The following is a 19,398-nucleotide window of genomic DNA, read 5'->3' on the forward strand; positions in this document are numbered from 1 at the left end:
CCCTTGTTCATTAGAATCTCTTCTACCATTAGGCCTTATGTTGCTGTAGTTCTAGTCTCCCCAAGCCTCTTCCATGAGCCTTCTCTTCCTCTTGTAGATATTCTCTTATGTAGACTCTTGAGTCCTTCTCTCTCTAGTTTATTCTCTCTCTATGAGTAGTCTTGGAGCTTTCGCTCCCTCTTGTATGTATGAAACCTCTTCTTCTCCCTTGTGTTTGTAGTGTGTTGAGGTGGATTCTCACTCTATTTGTAATGAAGGTCACTTCAGGTTCTCTCTCTCTTGAGTGTCTCTTCCCTTTTCTTTCTTTCAAAGCCTTAAAAGTTCTTTCTATTCGGCTGCTCGCTGTGCACACATGGTCCATTTGTTTCCCGAGCCACTATGCAAACTTCTTCCCCTCTTTTAGGCGAAATCTATGAGGGGTGGATCGTTGATGAAGGTGGAGTCTTAAGGGAGCATCCTGCTCAGGCAAAATTAGCCTGAGTGGAGGGTAGTTTTCATGACAGTTTGACCCCTTGTTAGTGTTTTGCTCATAACTTTCTGCTCGGTAGTCCAATTGTAATGAAATTTATATCAGCGCGAATCTCTCTTCAAGACGCATGTTCGTATATAATCAGATCTTGAATCAGATACTGCTGCAAAAAGTTATGAGTCTCTGTGTTTGACAGTCTATTTTCATGACAGTTTTTACCCCCTTCCAGTAAACTGCCCATATCTCTTCAACCGTCTGTCTGTTTTCAATGAAACTTATATCAGCGCGAAGCCCATATCAGGGCGCATCTCTTTGTATACTTGAATATGTGATATCATGTGTCTACTGAAAGTTATAGGCCTCTGTGTCTAATGATAGTTTGTAGAGTGTTTTGAGCTAAGTATAAAGGTGTCTATGAAGGAGGTGCAATGTTTCCTCGGAATCTACCCATCCGACCTAATCAGCCCCTTCAAACTCCTCGATATATATCAGTTCATGTCATGTTGAGCCACAAGATCTTCTTTCAACAACGTATCGCTCTTCTCTTTGGTGCAAACCGACTCGCTGAGATTATGGCCTCTGCTGATTCTTTCCCTTCTCCCTATGCTTGACTACAACATCACTTGGGATGTTACCATCTTCATTCTCATCTAAGGGAGGAAAGTATGGTGTGGTATCTTGGCATAAAAGCTCCTTTCTAATGTCTCATTCTCAATGATAAGTATCTTTGGCAGTCAGTTCGAATGTTGCACGAAGTGAAGAGGTGCGTGAAGTTTATTACCCCCAACTTCATGTCACAATACCTTCGATGCAAGGAAAATAACATGATTGTATTTGTGTTTGAATTAGGTTGTCTATCAACCAATGGTGGATAATAATAGATGGTGGCATGTCATACCTATTATGCCACGTTCCAAAGTGATGTATAGTACATTTACTAATATGGAGCGTATGGAGGATGATCATGGCCATGGAGGTGATGATGATCGTGATACGAGAGAGGAGGATGATCATGAGATAGGAGATACAAATATTGAGGCCATTACCTATGAGAACGAGCCTACCATTGGTGATACTGATTTCGATGAGCACATGAGTAGCACAAGTAGTAGTGGGTTGAATGTATTTGTAGATCTAAACACTTGTTTGGATTCTGAAGTAGATAGTTTGGAAAGCGTTGATCTCATTGAGGATGAGATTGAACCGTAGCCCTGAACCGTAGCCCATCATTAATATTGGTAAAACTATTTTACATATTGTCTCATTCTCCTCACCTCACTTAACTTTTGTATATGTGGGTTTGCAAAATAGCATTGATGTTTTTGTTAAAATTATGTGCTTTGGTAATCATGGGCAATGTTTGGAAAGCAGTGATGTACACCAAAATCTCACTTTCTGTATTCTCTATTTTGCGTCTAAATACGCATCTAATTCGCAGTGTAGATGCGCAAATAGATGCACTAATACACGCACAAATAGATGCGCTATTAGATGCAATGTTAGACGGGCCCGTATTTTCTCAGTGTAGATGTGCTAATAGACGCGTCAATACACGCGTAAATAGACGTGCTATTAGACGCGCCCGTAATTTGTCTATTCAAGCAATGCCTATAGACATGCCCGCTATATTTTACGCATCTATCAAGTGCATCTATAGTTGCTTTGTGTTGTTGTGAAAGCTAGACATACCTTGCATGCTTGACTACTTTTCCTTAATGCATCCATGTCCACATATTGTGAATTTTTGGAGGACTTATAATATAAAATAAAATAAAACACAAGTTGATATAGTTCCATTGTACGAAGACCATAAGATATTAGTGTATCAAAAAATAATTAAAGCAAAGAATAAATACTTACATCCGTAGGCTCCATATGAGCTATATTATGCAAGAGGTCCATGAACTTTGTATAAGAGGTAGCATCATTATTTTAAAACTTAAATTCCAAGTCTTAGTGCCTTCTCAAAAAATTGAAGAAAACTTTAGATAGTATTAACTAATTATACATACCTCCTCTCTGTAACAAAAGTTTGCTTGTATGGGTAGCTATATCATGTGCACTCCTCTCTCTCCCTCTCTCACTTCTGCTATCATGGTATCAGATCTGAGGTGCTCCCACTCCTTCATGAGTGTCAAGCCCTCCTTCATGAGACGTCGTCCATTGAGAGAGTTTCTGTTCAAGAGAGAGTATAAGCCCTTGTTCTGTCAAGGCACGCAAGTCCTTGCTCCATCAAAGTGTAAGCCCTCCATTTGAGGCATCTTGTTCATCATCTCTAGCTCTTCTTATAGAGCTCTTCTCATCTCGCTTTGAGACAGAGAGCTCATGGTTCTAATTTCAAGAACTTCAGATATCTTCTTTTTAGTGTTGTTGTTCATTTCTATGAGCTTTGTAAGGTTCTTTGAAGGTCCAATCCTCGTGAGGTTAGAGAGAGAGGTTCTTTTTAGAAAAATTTCTATTTCAGTGAGCCTTCTCAATGCCCGAGTAGTCCAAATACTTTACAAACTGGTTCCTTATAACTAGCCTGGAACCTTTCTTGAGTTTGAAGTCCCCATCCAGCTAGGCTCTTTAAACCAAGCAACCTCCATGTTCGAAGATACAATCCTCCAATCATCGTCGTGTAAGCTTCAAAGGAAGTGTGGAACATCCAAATCAATTAACCTTTTAAAAACCATTTACACGTGGAGATCCATAAAGGAGGATCAGATTCTCTACGATAGCACTACCCCCTAAGAGGAAATGCTAATGAAGGAGCTACCTCTACTTTGTCAGTGGACTCGATTAAGGAAAATGAAGGTAGCTCCTTTGTCTTTGGACCTAATTAAGGAAAATGAAGAGATTAATTACTGAAAAGAAAAAAAAATATTCTCTTAGTATCATTCTAAATTCCCCCAATTTCCTCACTTGGTTCTCTGTTGCAAATATGGCCTTACTCAAAACTTGCTTCTATGCTCTTATGCTATACCACTTTTCTTGCATTTGATATACTCAACAAGTACTTGTTGCTACTTTAGCGTATTTAAAGCTTTTATAAGCCTCTTGTGTATGCTTGACTTAGCATTGCTACACGTGCTTAGGCTTTCATGAACATAACTCCGTCCATCTGTGTCTACTTATTAGTTTGTCCTCCCTTCATTTTAGCTCTTGTGTCTATTCCTATGTTGCAATATGCTCAATAAGAGGTTGTACATCTCATTCTCAAATTGGACTTGCACTAACTTTTCACTTCAAGTGCTGCCTTTCATGCACTTTCTTAGAACTTGTGTTTCTCTTGCTCTCATTACCATGCCTTTTCATATTGGTGGCGCTTTGGATGAGCTATTGTGACCATGGAAGCATACATGCCTCCCTTGCAAAAAATACATGTCCTGCTATCAAAAAAAAGGCTTGTGATTCCTCGCCTCACCCTTTTTGCTGGGTTCATTTATCTCAATGCCTTATCTTGCAAAAGCTTTTGGTCACCTTGATTGGATGTTAATCTATCATTGTCACTAGAGCACAAAAAGGTAAGACGTTTAATGACCTTATCCAACAATTCATGTTGTTAATGTACCTCTAATGAGCTTGAAGTTACACCAAATGGAACAAGAAACACAATAGTGTTTGTCATTCACCAAATAAGACAAGAAGGGTACACACCCAATGGGACAAGAAGGGTATATGCACATATAATGTATGTTGGTAAGAAAATAAAGATGTATGTCATCCAAGTTCAATAGATGCATGAAGATAGGTCATCATTCGTAAATTTTTTCTCATGTTACTATGTGATATACATGTGAGTCAAAGATAGGACAAGTAAATTGTTGATGGGGATGGATGAATATACGATTAACCTTATACTAGAGCCAATAAATATCTAGAGGCCATATCACTTGTGATCAACCCTAACCTCCTCCACACTAGCTCCAATACAAATAGACTTTGCATTCATTCAGGAGTTATAACTTTGCTCAACCTCAAAAATTGGTTGTCCTTAGAATGCCAAGTGATGGCTAACAAGCCAAGGAATCATGTACAAAAGCAAAATTCCAATTTTTTTTAATCTAAAGTGACATCACCATAAGCTGAAGAAATACTTTATATGGCAATCACATGGTTATTAATCCATTCAGGGCAAACAATGCTACAACCTGCCTAAGTTTCATCTATTCACTCTCTCCTATTCCAACCCATTAATTAAATAGTTTTGGTGCATGGAGGCTTAATTAAGCTATATTTATCTATGGCTTAATTTATTTATGCTTTGATTAACTATGTTTCTCTATGGCTTAATTTATTTATGGATTAATTAACCTATGTTTCTCCATGGCTTCATTTATTTTATGCATAGGCTATGTCAAGGGGTGCTTGCCCAAACATTCAAGAAAAGATTCTAACTCAAAACCTTATTTTTCCCTGCTTGAGCACTACCACTAAGCCATAAAGTAATGTTATATGATCATTTACTTATAATAGTATTATAAATACTCCCTCATCCCCCTCCCCCCTCTTTAATGCCCCTATCCTCCATTATTCCTTAATTTATCACTCCCCCCTTTCTACCTTAGTTTAATCATGTCCTTGCACTCATCCTTTTCACCCCTCTTCGTTTATCCACAACTAATCACTAGGAATTTCCCATTTTTCATATGATGGGGCACCTATTGGAAGCTCAAGTCAAACTTGAGATTATCATGTTAAGAACCAAGAGTTCACAAGTGCAGGAGGGTACTGCCTCCTAGTATAGTGGTGAAGTGGGCCCTTTTGAATGCAAAAGAGAAAGAAAACAATTTTTTAAAGGGCATTGGGCTAATAAAAGGCAATTTTTACAAGATGATCACCATCATGGAAATTTAGACCACACAACTTAATTAAATTTTTTTTAATTACACATGAAATTCACAAAAGAGATTCAATCCTCCACAATAGCACTACCTCTAAGGAGGCAGTGCTAACAAGCCATGCAGTATGCAAGACAAGACATTGAGAAACTTATGTGTCCATAAGACATGGAAATTGTACAACTTACAACAGATTTGGCTATGGCTTGAAACACAATCCTCAACCAAAAGCAAGCATGAGAGATTTGCAGCAACCTTGGACAAGAGAAATGCAAAAAAGCTTGACTTGAAAAACGCAATGGCAAATGTGATAGAGTCGAGGAGTCCATTTGGTGCCGTTGAAAAAGGCCATTGCAAACTTGATAGGACAAGGAGTCCATCTGGTGTTCAAATGCAATTGTAAGACAACCATGATACTCAAATGACACTGATGAGGATTAGGGTATACTCACATGATGCTCCTCCACCTTTGCCCAATCTATTCTAAGGCTTGGCTCCAATCTTGCACGCCCTTTTGTACTCGTCGTTGTCTGAAGGCCTACCGATCAAAGATTCCAGTGGATCCAAATTCAAGGAGTTGGATATGAAAAACAAAACATTTGAATGACTGAACATATTAAATATTCAATAGAAGATATGTTGACCACAACCATAGCAATCCTCAAGTTGAATGAGGTCTGCACTTGCACAATCTGAGTGGAAGCATTAGTGAATTTTATCAAAAGCAAAATGGCTTCTCTCAACATGCCAAGTTGGTTAAGGATTTAGAGTAAGGTTTAGGTCTGTCAACTCTAATCATTTGTAGGGCTATGCCTACCACTTTTTTGACACATATATTGTTATTTTAGTTTTTGTTTCTTGTTAACTTGATAGAGAATTCAAAGGCTTTACTGTAAAAGAGACAGCACAAGGACAATGAGGGATATGATCTACTAGATGTAAAACACAAAGAGAAAAAATGGGCATGCTATGAGAGAAGCTGATAGAGAATTCAAAGGCTTTACTGTAAAAGAGACAACACAAGGAAAATGAGGCATAGATCTACTAGATGTCAAATACAAAGAGAAAAAAGAGGCACGATATCAGAGAAGCTAAATTTTCCATGGAGGAAATTCAAATGCTAACTATGTTCATTTTTAAAAAATGCAAACTATGAAAAACCTACATGATGTGGAAAGCAGTATCTTTCCAAATGAAGAGTTGTTTACTAGGTAAGATTGGATCAAGTCCACATACTTGTCCCAAACTTTGGCTACAATCAATGTCCCATATGATCGCAAGTGCAACCCCACCAATACATAAATTTACATCATTCAATGAGTTGGGGACAAGGTGCGAAATCAACCTAATACAAATGAGGGCTATCTACTACAACGTCAATTTTTTGAAATATGACAAGCCGTTATTTTTTCAATCCAAGGACAACTTAAAGAGGGAACTTGACCTAACACATGCCCACATCATTGGAGGAGGAACTTTCCAATAAACAACTTCTCTTTACATATGCCATCAAATGGTCATTGCCTTCCATCTCACTCCAATTCCTTTTTATTTTAATTGTGATCTCCTACCAATATACATATCTAGATGGGTCCAAGAACATGCCCAAACTCATCCTCTCAAAATACACACCAACTGCATGCCCAGACTTATCCTCTGAAAACACACACACAAAGCAATTTCAATTCATGATAGTCACTTATAAGGTTAAAGACTCTAAATTCCTTCACGCATAGCAGGGACTAGCTAATATGACATCCCCATCAACATCATCAACACCCAATGGTGGGTGGAGACCATAGTATAAATACATGCTCTCACACATACAAATCCACACACCCACACATACTTGAGCATCCATTTATACAAAGGTCTCCGTATTGGGTTTCTAGACAAGGGCAAACTCAGCCATGACAAAGACTAGCACTAAAGAAGGCTAATCAAAAAGTACTCCACATTCTCTTCATTTAAGCTAAACTTGCTTGTGAAGACTATACAATTTCATCTTAGTCTCTCCCAAACGAGAATCTAAGCAAAAAAATGGTTAGATAATCTAGCTAATAGGGCAATGCACCACTTAAGATAAAGAGGATTTATCATAATATCAACAAGCCGCAACATGGATGAAAACTTCACAAGGTGAAATTTGCATGGCCGCTAATACAACAAGAACATATATCTAGATGAATCCTGGAATATGCCCAAACTCATCCTCTCAAAACACACACATAGTGCAACTTCAATCCCATGATAGTTACTCATAAGGTTGAAAACCATAACGTCCATCACGCATAGCAAGGACTAGCTACTATGACATCCTCCCCAACATCAACGCCCAACGATGAATGTAGACCATAGTGTAAACATATGCTCACATACAAATCCACACACACATACTTGAGCATCCATTTATACAAAGGTCTTTGTACTAAGTCTATGAGGACACTCTGAAGGTGGAGGGCAGACTTAATCGAGACAAAGGCTAACACTAAAGAAGAAGGCTAATCAAAAAGTAGTCCACATTCTCTTCATTCAAGCTAAAGTTGCTATACACTTTCATTCAAACTAAATGAGCATCTTAGCAAGAAAATGCTTAGACGGTCTAGCTAATGGGGTAATGCACCACTTAAGATAAAGAGCATTTATCATAATATCATCAAGTTGCAACATGGAGAAACCTAAGTGCAAGAACTCGAGCATTTTCACCTATCTTAGCCACTACTCCACCTTCGATAGTAATAATGTGGGATGATATGTCACCCCCTCTCCCTTTCTACAAAAAGATAGCTACAACTAGAGCATTTTTCACTTGTCTTCTTACCCACTGCTCCACCTCCTTCAATAGTAATAATGTGGGATGATATGTCACAGTCTCTCCCTTCCTGTAAAAAGACAGCTATTTCTTGATGCTTTGTATCATGTTTCCTTTCTTTTTAGCAATTCCTTGCCAAGTGTCCTTGTCCTTATCATTAATGATAACAATAAATAGTGTGCTAGTGAGCTCATTAGGGATAGATGAACTACTTTTATATTTGTATCACATTTTCCATTCTCTTTATCTTGCCAAATGTCATTGTCGTCATTAATAATAACATTAAATAGTGCACCAATCTACACAACACTCTTTTTCTAAACGACTTCACCCCACTAGATAGACATACAATTCAAGGGACTTAACTTTCTTTGCGAAACTACCATTTGGATAAAGCTACAACCTGCAAAAGTGAATGCACTCTAGAAACAAAGGAAATGTGAACCAGGTGGGAATCCCACTAAGACCTTGCCTATTGGAACGTTATTATAGGTGTAAGTGTTAGTGTGTGTTACGTGTAAAAATATGCAATGGAATGATCTATCCACTATGCGAATGAAGTACATACTTGCTTGTTGGGGTTACCAAGGTTGTTTTATGAGACATATCAATGTAGAAGTCACCGCTGCGACCCTGCTTTCAATAAGGTTGCGACCCTGCTTTCAATAAGGTTGCGACCCTACTTTCAATAAGATGGCACAATCACTAAGTTCCTATGTAGAGAAAACACAAAGTAGTATATTACAATAAAGGTTTTAAATTGAAAGGAAAGGGAAAGAAAAAAGTACGTGAAGGTTAGCGAATGTGGGAAAAGGTAGACGAATGAAAAGAGAGGAGAGAAAAGAGGTGAAAGAGGGGATGGCCCATTAAATATGAGTGGGGACGTGGCCATTTTGGCAAGAGATCCTCATTTACATGCTTTTAATGAAAGTGGTGTCATAACAAGCTAAAAGACAAAAGAATTCGCTACCCCTCATGTAAGGCCAGAAACTTAATCCACACAAAGTGGTGAAATCACTCACTACCCTCACAAAGAAAAAACTAAACCTAAAACTCATGACAATGACTTAAACTACCAGTAACCCTAACACTAACCTCCCCATTAACATGGTCAACTTGACCAAATGAGCTACCTTCTAAGCAGTGAACATAATTAACACCCAATAACCAGCTACATCCCTTTGCACCTTTGCAGGGCCAAAAAGGGGTTCCAACTCACAATTACTCGGGATAAAAGTTAGATATGCATTGTTAATTGTATAGATAACACCTCAATTGAAAGCAGCACTATGTAAGCATCTCCCTAACAGTTGGCTTAAAACCCTTCTGTTATCAAAAACACCCTTTCCAACAACGTGGAAATCTTCACAATATGAGAGGTCATCACAAATGTTTGTCACCGCTATCAAAGTTTGATGTCCCTCGAAAGCCTTCCCATAAATTTACCACATGAACGATGTCCAGATAGACTGTTGACAAAGTTGCAAGGCTCTGGTTGGATCAATATCACATGGTGCTTAATGATGCCTTTCCCAGCTCCTCCCAATCCTCCTTGGTCATATAATCACTCGTAAAAAATTTGATGTCTCCTTTACCTTCTCTCAACTCTTCCATAGATCTTTCATAGTATTATTCAATCAGAAATTTTAAAAATCTGCAAGATATGCCTTGAGTTTGTTTTACTGCATAACGGACGCATGAGAGCTGTCTTCAACAAAGCCCAAGGGAGAAAAGGCAGCCTGTGTGAGGTATAAGAAGCTGCCCCGTACTACATGTTTGTGGGGCCAGATGAAAGAATTCCATCCTTCCTTAGTCCTAGCTTAATCATTTGTAAACTAAGGTTAGAGAGGCCTGACAAACAGCTCAAAGAAATTGAAGCCTATTTCGTAGTTCGAGGCCAAGTTATTGAACAGATCTTCAAGGAGAAGATCTGACAAAGTTGTTAGTCGACATGGGAGCTTTTCCAAATCAACCTAGCAGACAGCTTGTCCTTTCAAAACTAGAGCGCACTGTAGACTTTAACTGGTGATTCTTTAAGGTGGACAAGTTTTTCATGCTTTTCCCCATGAGCTTTCAACAGCAGGAGCATTTTGAAATGGCAGAGAATTTTTGCTGTACTTCAAACAGGTTTGGGAACACAAAAAACTCAGAAGCAATGGCTTTGGCAAACATTTCTGCAGGTAGGTAACTTTTCATATCTCGATCCAACTTCCAATCATTAGAGTGTCTCTGTGTAAGAGATTCACAGAGTTTCCAAGTTATTGAAGGGGGCCTCAAACCTTTTCTGCAAGAATAAGTGAGACCGAGAGAAAATACTAAGATGTAATGCCAGACAATGTGCGAAATCCTGAAAAGCCTAATATGAAAAGTCGGTACAACTGAGAAATAAACTCTTAATAAGGAAGTTAAATGAACTCCATACCAAAGAATAAATACCCATTCCAAACAGTAAATATGCACATTTAGATATCTCACATAATTCAAGGGAGAATCCTCATCTTCAAGCACAACCTACAGATATCCTGGACTATCTCAGCTGAAGACAGGCGCAACCACAAAGCATCGTATATAGTGCTAAAAATGTATGAAACAAACAGATGTTACTCATCAGTATACCATGCAAGAAAAAAAAAGATAAGGAAAGGGGCTGAAGTCCACAACCGTGGCTCCTGTAGCGATGACATTTATACACATGATGACAGGAAACTTGCCTTCAAGGCATCACCACTGAAATGCAGAAGACAACATAAGCTCTACCTTTTCAACAATGACAAACTTTCGAGAACAGGGCAACCATAAATGTTTCATTCAGGGAGCCTTTGTCTCAAGTGTATAGTTCTGCCGCCCTGCCAGGAGCATCACCTTTCCTTGAATGTTGGCAGTCACAGGTACATTTGTCAAAGTCAGCATTCTGCGCCAAGCCTCTTTGTCAAGAATTCCTCGAGCTTCTGCCATTCAAAACTGACAGAATATAACTTTTTTCTTTTAAGTTCAATTAAAAAATTGCCTCTGTAAGGACAAAAAAACATTCCAATACTTCTCAAAGAGAATAGAACACTTTCCAAATGACACTACTGGGCATTCAACCACAACCACAATGATGTCAAACTAGAAGCATTATACGATGGACATCCTTGTACCACAGCCTCGATCTCAATTAGAGAAGTTCGAATTTCAAATCTAGACAAACTGTTGAAAATACAGTATCCTGCACTAACTGGAAGGATATACAGGTCCCGAACGGACTTATCATTTAGTATAGAGCTATACCACATATAAACCAATACAAGCCTGAGCATGAAAAGAGAATAAGAGAGGCTTCATTCTAAAAGAGCCAACTGCACTAGGCTGACAAATAGACATTTGAGAGTACTGTGTTTTGCATGAAACTGGAGCACACCTATGTTTTAATGTCACCTATGCTGCATAAAGATGCAAACAGATCAAGTTAACCTTTAAGAATGAATAGAGAGTTTGCCACAGAAAAGGAAAAAAACATACAGCTCTCATGCTGAACAGATATCATGAATGGCCAAATGAGACACACGCAACTATCAAAGGCTTGCAAAGAACACACAGGATTTTACTAAATTGCAATTGCCAGTTGAGGATGGCAGTTGAAGAGGGTAAAAAATGTCCATCTAGATGAATCCAGGAACATGCCCAAACTCTGAAAACACAACAAAAAGTGCACTTTCAATCTCATGACAGTCACAAGGTGAAAACTATAGACTCCATTCACGCACAACAGGTACTAGCTACTATGACATCCTACTGACATTATCAGCGCCCAACGGTGGCTGTAGACCATAGTATTAAAAATTTTGAAAATGAGAGAGAGAGAGAGAGAGAGAGAGAAAGAGAGAGACAGAACAACAGTAGTGTTGACAGAGAACTCAAAGTTGATCAAAGCAGTAATATTGCAGAGTGTGAATGAACTGAGTATTGTTTTGAAGGCTGCAGATGACACCGAAGTCTGATTCTACACAAATCGATTTGGCCATTATGAATCCCCTTCAAAGCAAACAACTAGGCCAATTCCTGAAGAGCTAGTTTCACCAAAAACATCCTCCTGGCAGAAGCTTGTCATAGGTGCTTTATACTAAAGCTATTTGTGCAGTTTCACTCGATCACAAATAAAGTCACCAAAATTACCCAGTAAGAGACCCCACTAGCAGAGAAATTAAGCTTACTAGGCCAAGATAATTATGCGGATAGATGTATATAGACAAGCAGTTGTACATAAAATAAGCCTAGACTACCAAAATGCTGATATTTTCATTGGCTAAAGGGGCTGTATCTTCAATAAAATTTACTGTTTTCTGGTAAGATAAATAAATATCCGAATACCCATCAAACCTGTCAAATGGGTTTAGTTCAACACCTGCATTCTTGGAGAAATAGACTGAAACAAGAACCTTTAAAGCAAGGAAAAAATATGACCAACCTTCCTGGGAGCGACTGGGCACTATTTACAACACGCCTTGGAGTACCCTGGCGCCGGCCCCTTCCATCCTGATCTCTGTCAACACGCATTGCGGCTACCTCCTTTTCCATATTGGCCACCTCTCTCCGCATCTTCTTTGCTTCGACATCCATGGCATTTTTCAAAGTCTCGACCTTCTTTGAAAGCATCTGAAAGGGCAACCATAAAATTGTTGGACCAAATTGCTACATTGTGTTTATAAGTTTACAGCTCTGATATGTATGCAAGGACACAAGAGGTACAAAGACACACCTCGATGGCATCATCTTTGTCTTTAAGGCTTTGATCTTTCTCGTGACTAGCTTTTCTCAAAGCCATTACTTCCTTCTGCAACATGTCATACAAAAGACCGGATACTGAATCATCTATCCCTTCAGCAACCTCATTCTTTGTGTCCAAAATTTCCGCATCTTGAGACTCCCCTCTACAAGCTGTGACTGTCAGCTTATGATGATCGTCAAACCCATTTGAGAAAGATTTGGTCCTGCTTGGTAAATTTTCAGCCGGTCTCCCACCATCGAAAGATTTAGACGTCAACTTCGCATTCTTTAGTATGGAAGAGCTTGATAGAGAGGCTCTTAGTTGTGAGGCAGAGTTGCGCCGTTTACTGTTGTAGCCATTCGCTACTAATCTGGAAGCATCATCTGCTCCACCTATTGATTGTCGCCTAAAAGAGCCATTGACACCACTCCGCAAACCCTCCTCACCAGCACTACTGGATAGGCGTCGAGAAGCACCATTCGCTGAGCCTTTCAAACCATCTTCAAGTACCCTGAGGCGCAGTTGGAACTTTTCCTGCAAGGAAAACGTGGATGACTTCATTCCAGGAAGAGTACACTCTTAGACTGATGACTTCCATGTCTAGCAGCAGCGGAAGTTTCCTAGCACATCAAGATACTAACCTTTAATTGAGCCTCCGTCTTAGCTGTGCGCTCTGCTAAGCTCAGTTTGTCACGAAGCTGTTGCATCTCACCCTTGACAAATATTGCAGAACCATGCAATATCAGCCTCGATACGTGAAATTGCATTTGACAAACCATTTCTTACTCAAAGAAATCCCAAAGTGTGAATAGATTACATAGCAGCAACCAAGAGCTGGCTTACCTGCATGAACCGCCTCTCATCAAGCCACTGCTTCACAGGCATGACTTTGTCGTTGGCATCTTTCCACTCATTTGCAACCACAACAGCCACTCTATTTGCGGAGATTTTTGTTCGAGCCAGCTCCCGCTCAAGTGTTTTTTTCTCTTCCTGCCAAACAGCAATGTACACTCTGGATATAAACATAGGACACGGTGCAAATACATATCTAGTACGTTTTTCCGAACCAACTGATAGAACATTAGTGTAGATCACAATAGCTGATTGTCACAAGAATTGTACACATCTTTTGCAGATTCGCTGACCAGGCATACAAATCTGAGCCCACATCCCTTCAAATAGGGTAAGAGGAGCAATAACGTCATAAACAGCTCAAAGCTGACCGTATCATTGGCCCTGTGGACGACAGCAATTGTTACCTTGTGCTTGTTTTCGCAGATGCAGTAGCTTAGAAATTAATCTTACCATCAACTGATGGACTTGTCGTTGCTGTTCCCGAACAGCATTGGCTGTAGCACCACCAGCAAGGACAGCTTCCTCAAGCTCAGCAACTGTTGTACTTAATTTCTCTACTTCAGCAACCTTCTGTCGGTGCATCTTATCCAGAATCTTATTTTCCTCCTGCCTCACAGCTAATCAAATTTCAGATCTCCACTTCTTCAAAATAATAGCAAGAATTCTCCAATTAACTCCAATACCTTGCCAAGTCTATTGAAATACATAGGGCCAAGTCAAAAATCCTAATGTACCTGGCAGATCTCTATTTGCTTCATCAGCTCTTGATTGCGATTCTGCAAGTTATCAACCATGGAAGCCCTCGCCTCAGCAATCTGGACAGTCCTCTCAGCCTCTAGCAGGGCAGCTTCTTTAGATTTCGTCAATCTGTCAAGGGCCCTATTATCATCTTGCAACTTTGCAACCTGAAAGACCGTGACAGGTCTCAATTCTCAAGATAAATTGTGCTAAGTTGTAGACAATGACTTACTGATTCCAAATGAATGAGCACTTCTTTCTGAAGCAGGAAAAGAAGAGCGAAGGGTGGTTGGGGAAGGGGAACATGGGGTGCAATTGGCACATACTTCCTGGCGGGCAATCTTCAATTCTGCCTCAAGAGGTGCAAGAATGGCCTCTATTGGGGGCATGTCTTCATCTTTTTGAGCTGCATGAACTCTTCTAAGTGTTGCCTCAGCTGCAAATTGTGCCGCAAGGGCTGCTTTCTTCTCATCATTAATCTTTTTCGTTTCAAGATTCTGCATTCAGACCGAACCATGTGAAAGAACCGCAAAGGATATGCCCAATACTAGGCAGACAAAGCATGCAAACCTTCAACATACTAACAATCATTCTTGAAAAAGCAGTGACGTTTGTCCCAAACAAGATTTTGGGAATGCAGGTATTACCTTGTTCTCTAGCAGAAGCTCTGTCTGCTTCAGTTTTTCGTCCATTTTTTCCAGCACATCCGAAAGCTGAAACCACAGTCCTCGAAGTCAAATTTCAGCGGAGCATTGGTCGACTATAGGAAAGAGTTCACAGGAGACTTGAGAGAAAGCAGATTGGAAATCAGAGATCAACTATTCAAAGTAAAGCTGCCATCCTATAATTCTCAACATCTTCAGCTGCTAAGCGATGAGTTAGGAGAGTCAAAGCTCCCATGAGCTGCATGCAGCCTTGCTGACTGGTAGATAGACTGACATAATACCTCTTCGAGCGCCTTCTCCTTTGCACGCTCTGTGAGTCTCAGCGCCTTAATTTCAGCTTGAGCCTCTCCGAGTTCTCGATCTTTATCTGGAAATTTTGGCCACCTCAGGTTTAGTAAAAGTAGGAGGAGGTTTTGGGCACACTGCGGCATCGCCCCCTTCACTAGATGCAAATATTAGCGTTCAGGGCTGATCATTTCGAATTCAAAGACCGATTTTGACAAGCTACATAGCTTCATTCGCGTGAAGGAAAATAATTCTTCACAGCTATAACGGAAAACTGGCTAAGGCCCTTGCCCTTTCTCTGTTTCACAGTGTAACGCCTTCATCACATTTTCTAAACTAATCTTTCAAAAGGGCATCCACCTACAAATCGCCTTCGAACCCATGTATTAAGTTTACAAAGAAACAGTTTCAAACGTATGGAATCCCTGTCACGGTTAACGTTGCTGAAAAAATATGAATAAGATGATGCACATGAAAATGTCCGCACCTCGCACTTCATTCTCGAGTCGGGTCAATTCAACCCTCAATGGATCCGAGCCAGGAAGTAGATTCATCAGCTCATCTGTCTCGAAGCTCTGCTTTACAGCACCCTTGCGTCTGGGTTTCGAGTCGGATTTGGGCACATTCGAGGAATTATAAGCGCTGGCACCGAAATCGTAAGGTGGCTTCCCATTTCGGTACTGGGCAAGGAAGTCGTCATCCTCATCGATGCTGCTCATGAGGTCCGACATTGGGCCGGCCGATCCAGTCGCAGGGTCACATCTAAAGCTGCTAGGGAGGGGGCGACGAGATCATGCGAATTGGGGCGGAAAATCCTGCGAGAGCGATGCAAAACGGAGGGGGGAGGGGAGAGAATGGGGGAAGGGGGGAGAAGGGATGTGGGCAAGGGCAATGCGAGGCGAGAAAGGGCGGGGACTTGGGAAACGGGAGGAGAAGAGGCGAGCGGGGGGCAATGCCGGTAGGAATTGGGAGGGAAGGAGAGAGTTAGGAGAGGCAGGAAACCACCATGGCTATGGCGGCAGCAAACTCGAAGGTCAGAGATTGTTCTTGGAAAAGGCAGGAGAAGAGGCGAGCGGGGGGCAATGCCGGTAGGAATTGGGAGGGAAGGAGAGTGTTAGGGGAGGCAGGAAACCGCCATGGCTAAGGCGGCAGCAAACTCGAAAGTCAGAGGTGTTCGCGTGGAAAAGATGAAGATGAGGATGTGGAGATGGCGAGCTACAAGAGAAGAAGATGCATGAACAGCAGGGGAGAGCAATGGCGATGGAGATTCGTTCCTCGTGCCTATCGCCTTCGCTTGTCTCACCCAAACCGTCCGTCCCCGAGCTCAAGACACTCTCTCTCGAGCTCCTCTCTCTCTCTCTCTCTGTCTCTCGTCTTACCCAAACTGTCCTCTGGCTCGATCTCTTTCTCTCTCTCTCTCTCTCTCTCTCTCTTTCTCTCGAGCTCCAAATTTGCTCTTTCTCAGCAGGATCACGCGATCTCTCTCTCTGTCTCTCGTTGTGCAAGGAGTTTCCTCTTCCCCTCTCTCACTCTCTCTCTCTCTCTCTCTCTCTCGTTTTCGTTGTACAAGTAGTTTCCTCTCAGAGACACTCTCTCTCTCTCGTTGTAAAAGCAGTTTCACCTTTCTGAGGCTCTCTTGAATGCACCATTGACATCCTACGACGTTAAAACACACACACACTCTCTCTCTCTTTCTCTCCTTTCCTGTTAAAGTGGTGTCCAGTGTCAACCCCTCTCTCTCTCTCTCTCTCTCTCTCTCTCTCTCTCTCTGCCGCTGGCGCTCACTGATCTCACACTAAGGGATGCTCTCGCCACTCTCACAGTGAGCTGGGTAGCAATACCGCAACGGGAAGAGGGGGAGGGGGGGGGGGGCGAAAGGTGTGTGGGGCAAGGCATCGAGCAGGCAGCGAGGGAGGCAGGCCGGGGCAGGCAGGCAGGCAGGCAGGCAGCAGGAGGCTGGTGCTGTTGGCGCGGAAAGGGGACAGACACAAAGAGAGAGAGAGAGATGACTCCATTCATCAAAAAGATGACCCTGTCCAACTCTCTTCACCTAACCCAACCTCCTTTGCTCACCCCCGTTGCGAGGATCTGGGTCTGAGTGCAGAAGCCTTCGGCCCGGTTCACACTAGGCCGGTGGAAGGCCTCGAGGTTTTGAAACAGAAGGACATGACCCCCTCTCTGCTCGTCCACACCACCCGGTGGAAAAGACATCAAAAACAATCGAGCACTTAATTTCAACGATAGCTTATTGGCTTGGTGGATGAGGAGATGCGTGTCGACCCCGCTACCCAAGTTCAATACCCAATAAATTCCTATCGTGGTTCAAATTTTCCAGAAATCCTTTGCTTGGGCGGCCTTCTTACATCGGACAACTTTTTTTCCTTTGAGCATCCGGGCCCGTGACTTTGATTGGTCAATGTGGGACAACACCCCTTCAGCATTTCTTTTGGAGGTCTTCTGCTGGCCTAGTCTGAACCATGCCTTAGTTCACAGAGATGTTCGATGCACGGTGGAGTTCCAAGCCCCAGTGCGCAATTGGATCCTACACAGGTTGTGAGGTCGTTCGGCCACCCCAATGCGGTGCGTGGAAACAGCATCTTAGTTACACACCTCGAGTGACACACAGTGAGTCCATCCTCGAAAAGGCAACCTGACCGGGAGCCACTTTCATCGATTTTCGAATGAGAACTAGCAACCACCACTAATTTTTAACCGTCGATCACCATAGAATGAACACTTGGTACAAATTTCCGACCATACAACTTCCAGCATCTCAAGGATTGGTATGAATACTGATGTGGGTGCCAAAGGACAAGTCGATTCTCGAAAAGGAAAGCAGGCCAGGAGCCACTTTTACCAATTTTCGACCTAGTCGACCCAAACCAACATCAACTAGTTCAACCACGATCACCGCAAGAGGCACACTTGGTACAAATTTCTGCCCATCAACTTATGACTTTCGAGCAACTATGTGGCACTCAAGGATTGGTTCAAATACTCACGTAAGTGCAAATGGTGCGCACATGTGGGTTAACATGTGTCCATTTTTCCCATTAAGCCATTACGGAAATATCTAGATCAGACTATCATGATTTTAGATTCAGGAGTCCCTTATCATTGATGGGCCTAGAAAATCTCTCCATGGCAAAACATCCCCCAAAAAGTGCAATTCCAATCAATTTTGCATACTAGCAAGTTTTTTTTTTCCCCAAAAGAAAAGAACCAACCATACAAATTACCATTCGAAACAAAGAACAAGCTTTTAACCTCATCGAAATCCTCCCGGGTCAATAGAGTTTTGATCCTCACAGTTGGATCCAAACCCTTCCTAGTCCATCACCGGTTTCACCAATTTCCACCTCTAGGCGCCTCTCATCCTCAATTCTCTACTCCATCTTTTCTTTTCCTTGTCAATTGACCCAGAGGGTTCATTCTTATCCTGGTGCCCCCATGAGTCTATAACATGTGCTTAATAATGAAGGGCCAAACTTTCACATAGTATTGCCACACTAAAGAGACAGTTTTTCCACTTTCCACACAAGCTCCTTAGAGTGGCAAACTTCTCACACAAATCCAACACTAGAGAGTTTTGTATCTCTGACAGTGATCTTTTTAGTTGCAACGAAAGAAGCTATGCAGGAACAATTGCCCTCGTTGAACTCATTACCTTCTCATGGCACTCACTCCGCCACGCGTGGGAATGTACTCTTAGCCCCGTGGATTCAAGGAAAGTCAATCCTATCATGCCTCCAACACAAGAATGATTATCATTTTTACACAGTCCGGATCAAGGACAACAAATTTAGCGTCATTGCCCATTCCATGGCATATAAACACATGTGCCATCTCCACAAGGCCATGTCATATAAACACATGTGCCATCTCCACAAGGCCATTGGTTACACTTGTGGATTTTTTACATAATCACACGTATACCAAACTGTGTTAGGTTTGGTTATGGTCAACACTAAGGTTGACACCAAGCAACACCACTCCACTCACCC

At 41.5% G+C, this 19,398-nt stretch overlaps 1 protein-coding gene across 1 annotated transcript; it reads right to left on the reverse strand.

Annotated features, from left to right (window-relative positions):
* Nucleotides 1-10,653: 10,653 nt before the first annotated feature.
* Nucleotides 10,654-17,131, reverse strand: LOC147888640 (microtubule-associated protein 70-2-like). The gene is made up of 11 exons (XM_087392246.1): nucleotides 15,882-17,131; nucleotides 15,391-15,476; nucleotides 15,092-15,157; nucleotides 14,771-14,941; nucleotides 14,441-14,611; nucleotides 14,157-14,312; nucleotides 13,695-13,841; nucleotides 13,493-13,564; nucleotides 12,843-13,385; nucleotides 12,552-12,739; nucleotides 10,654-11,052 (listed from the first exon to the last, which is right to left on the reverse strand). The coding sequence occupies exons 1-11, from the start codon at nucleotides 16,123-16,125 to the stop codon at nucleotides 11,034-11,036; spliced, it is 1,863 nt and encodes a 620-aa protein (XP_087248372.1). The 5' UTR covers nucleotides 16,126-17,131; the 3' UTR covers nucleotides 10,654-11,033.
* Nucleotides 17,132-19,398: the final 2,267 nt, after the last annotated feature.

Source organism: Dipteris shenzhenensis, chromosome 21 (assembly GCF_047967505.1).
Source record: "Dipteris shenzhenensis isolate YYH24624 ecotype China chromosome 21, Dip_SZ_1.0, whole genome shotgun sequence".
Lineage (NCBI taxonomy): Eukaryota > Viridiplantae > Streptophyta > Polypodiopsida > Gleicheniales > Dipteridaceae > Dipteris > Dipteris shenzhenensis.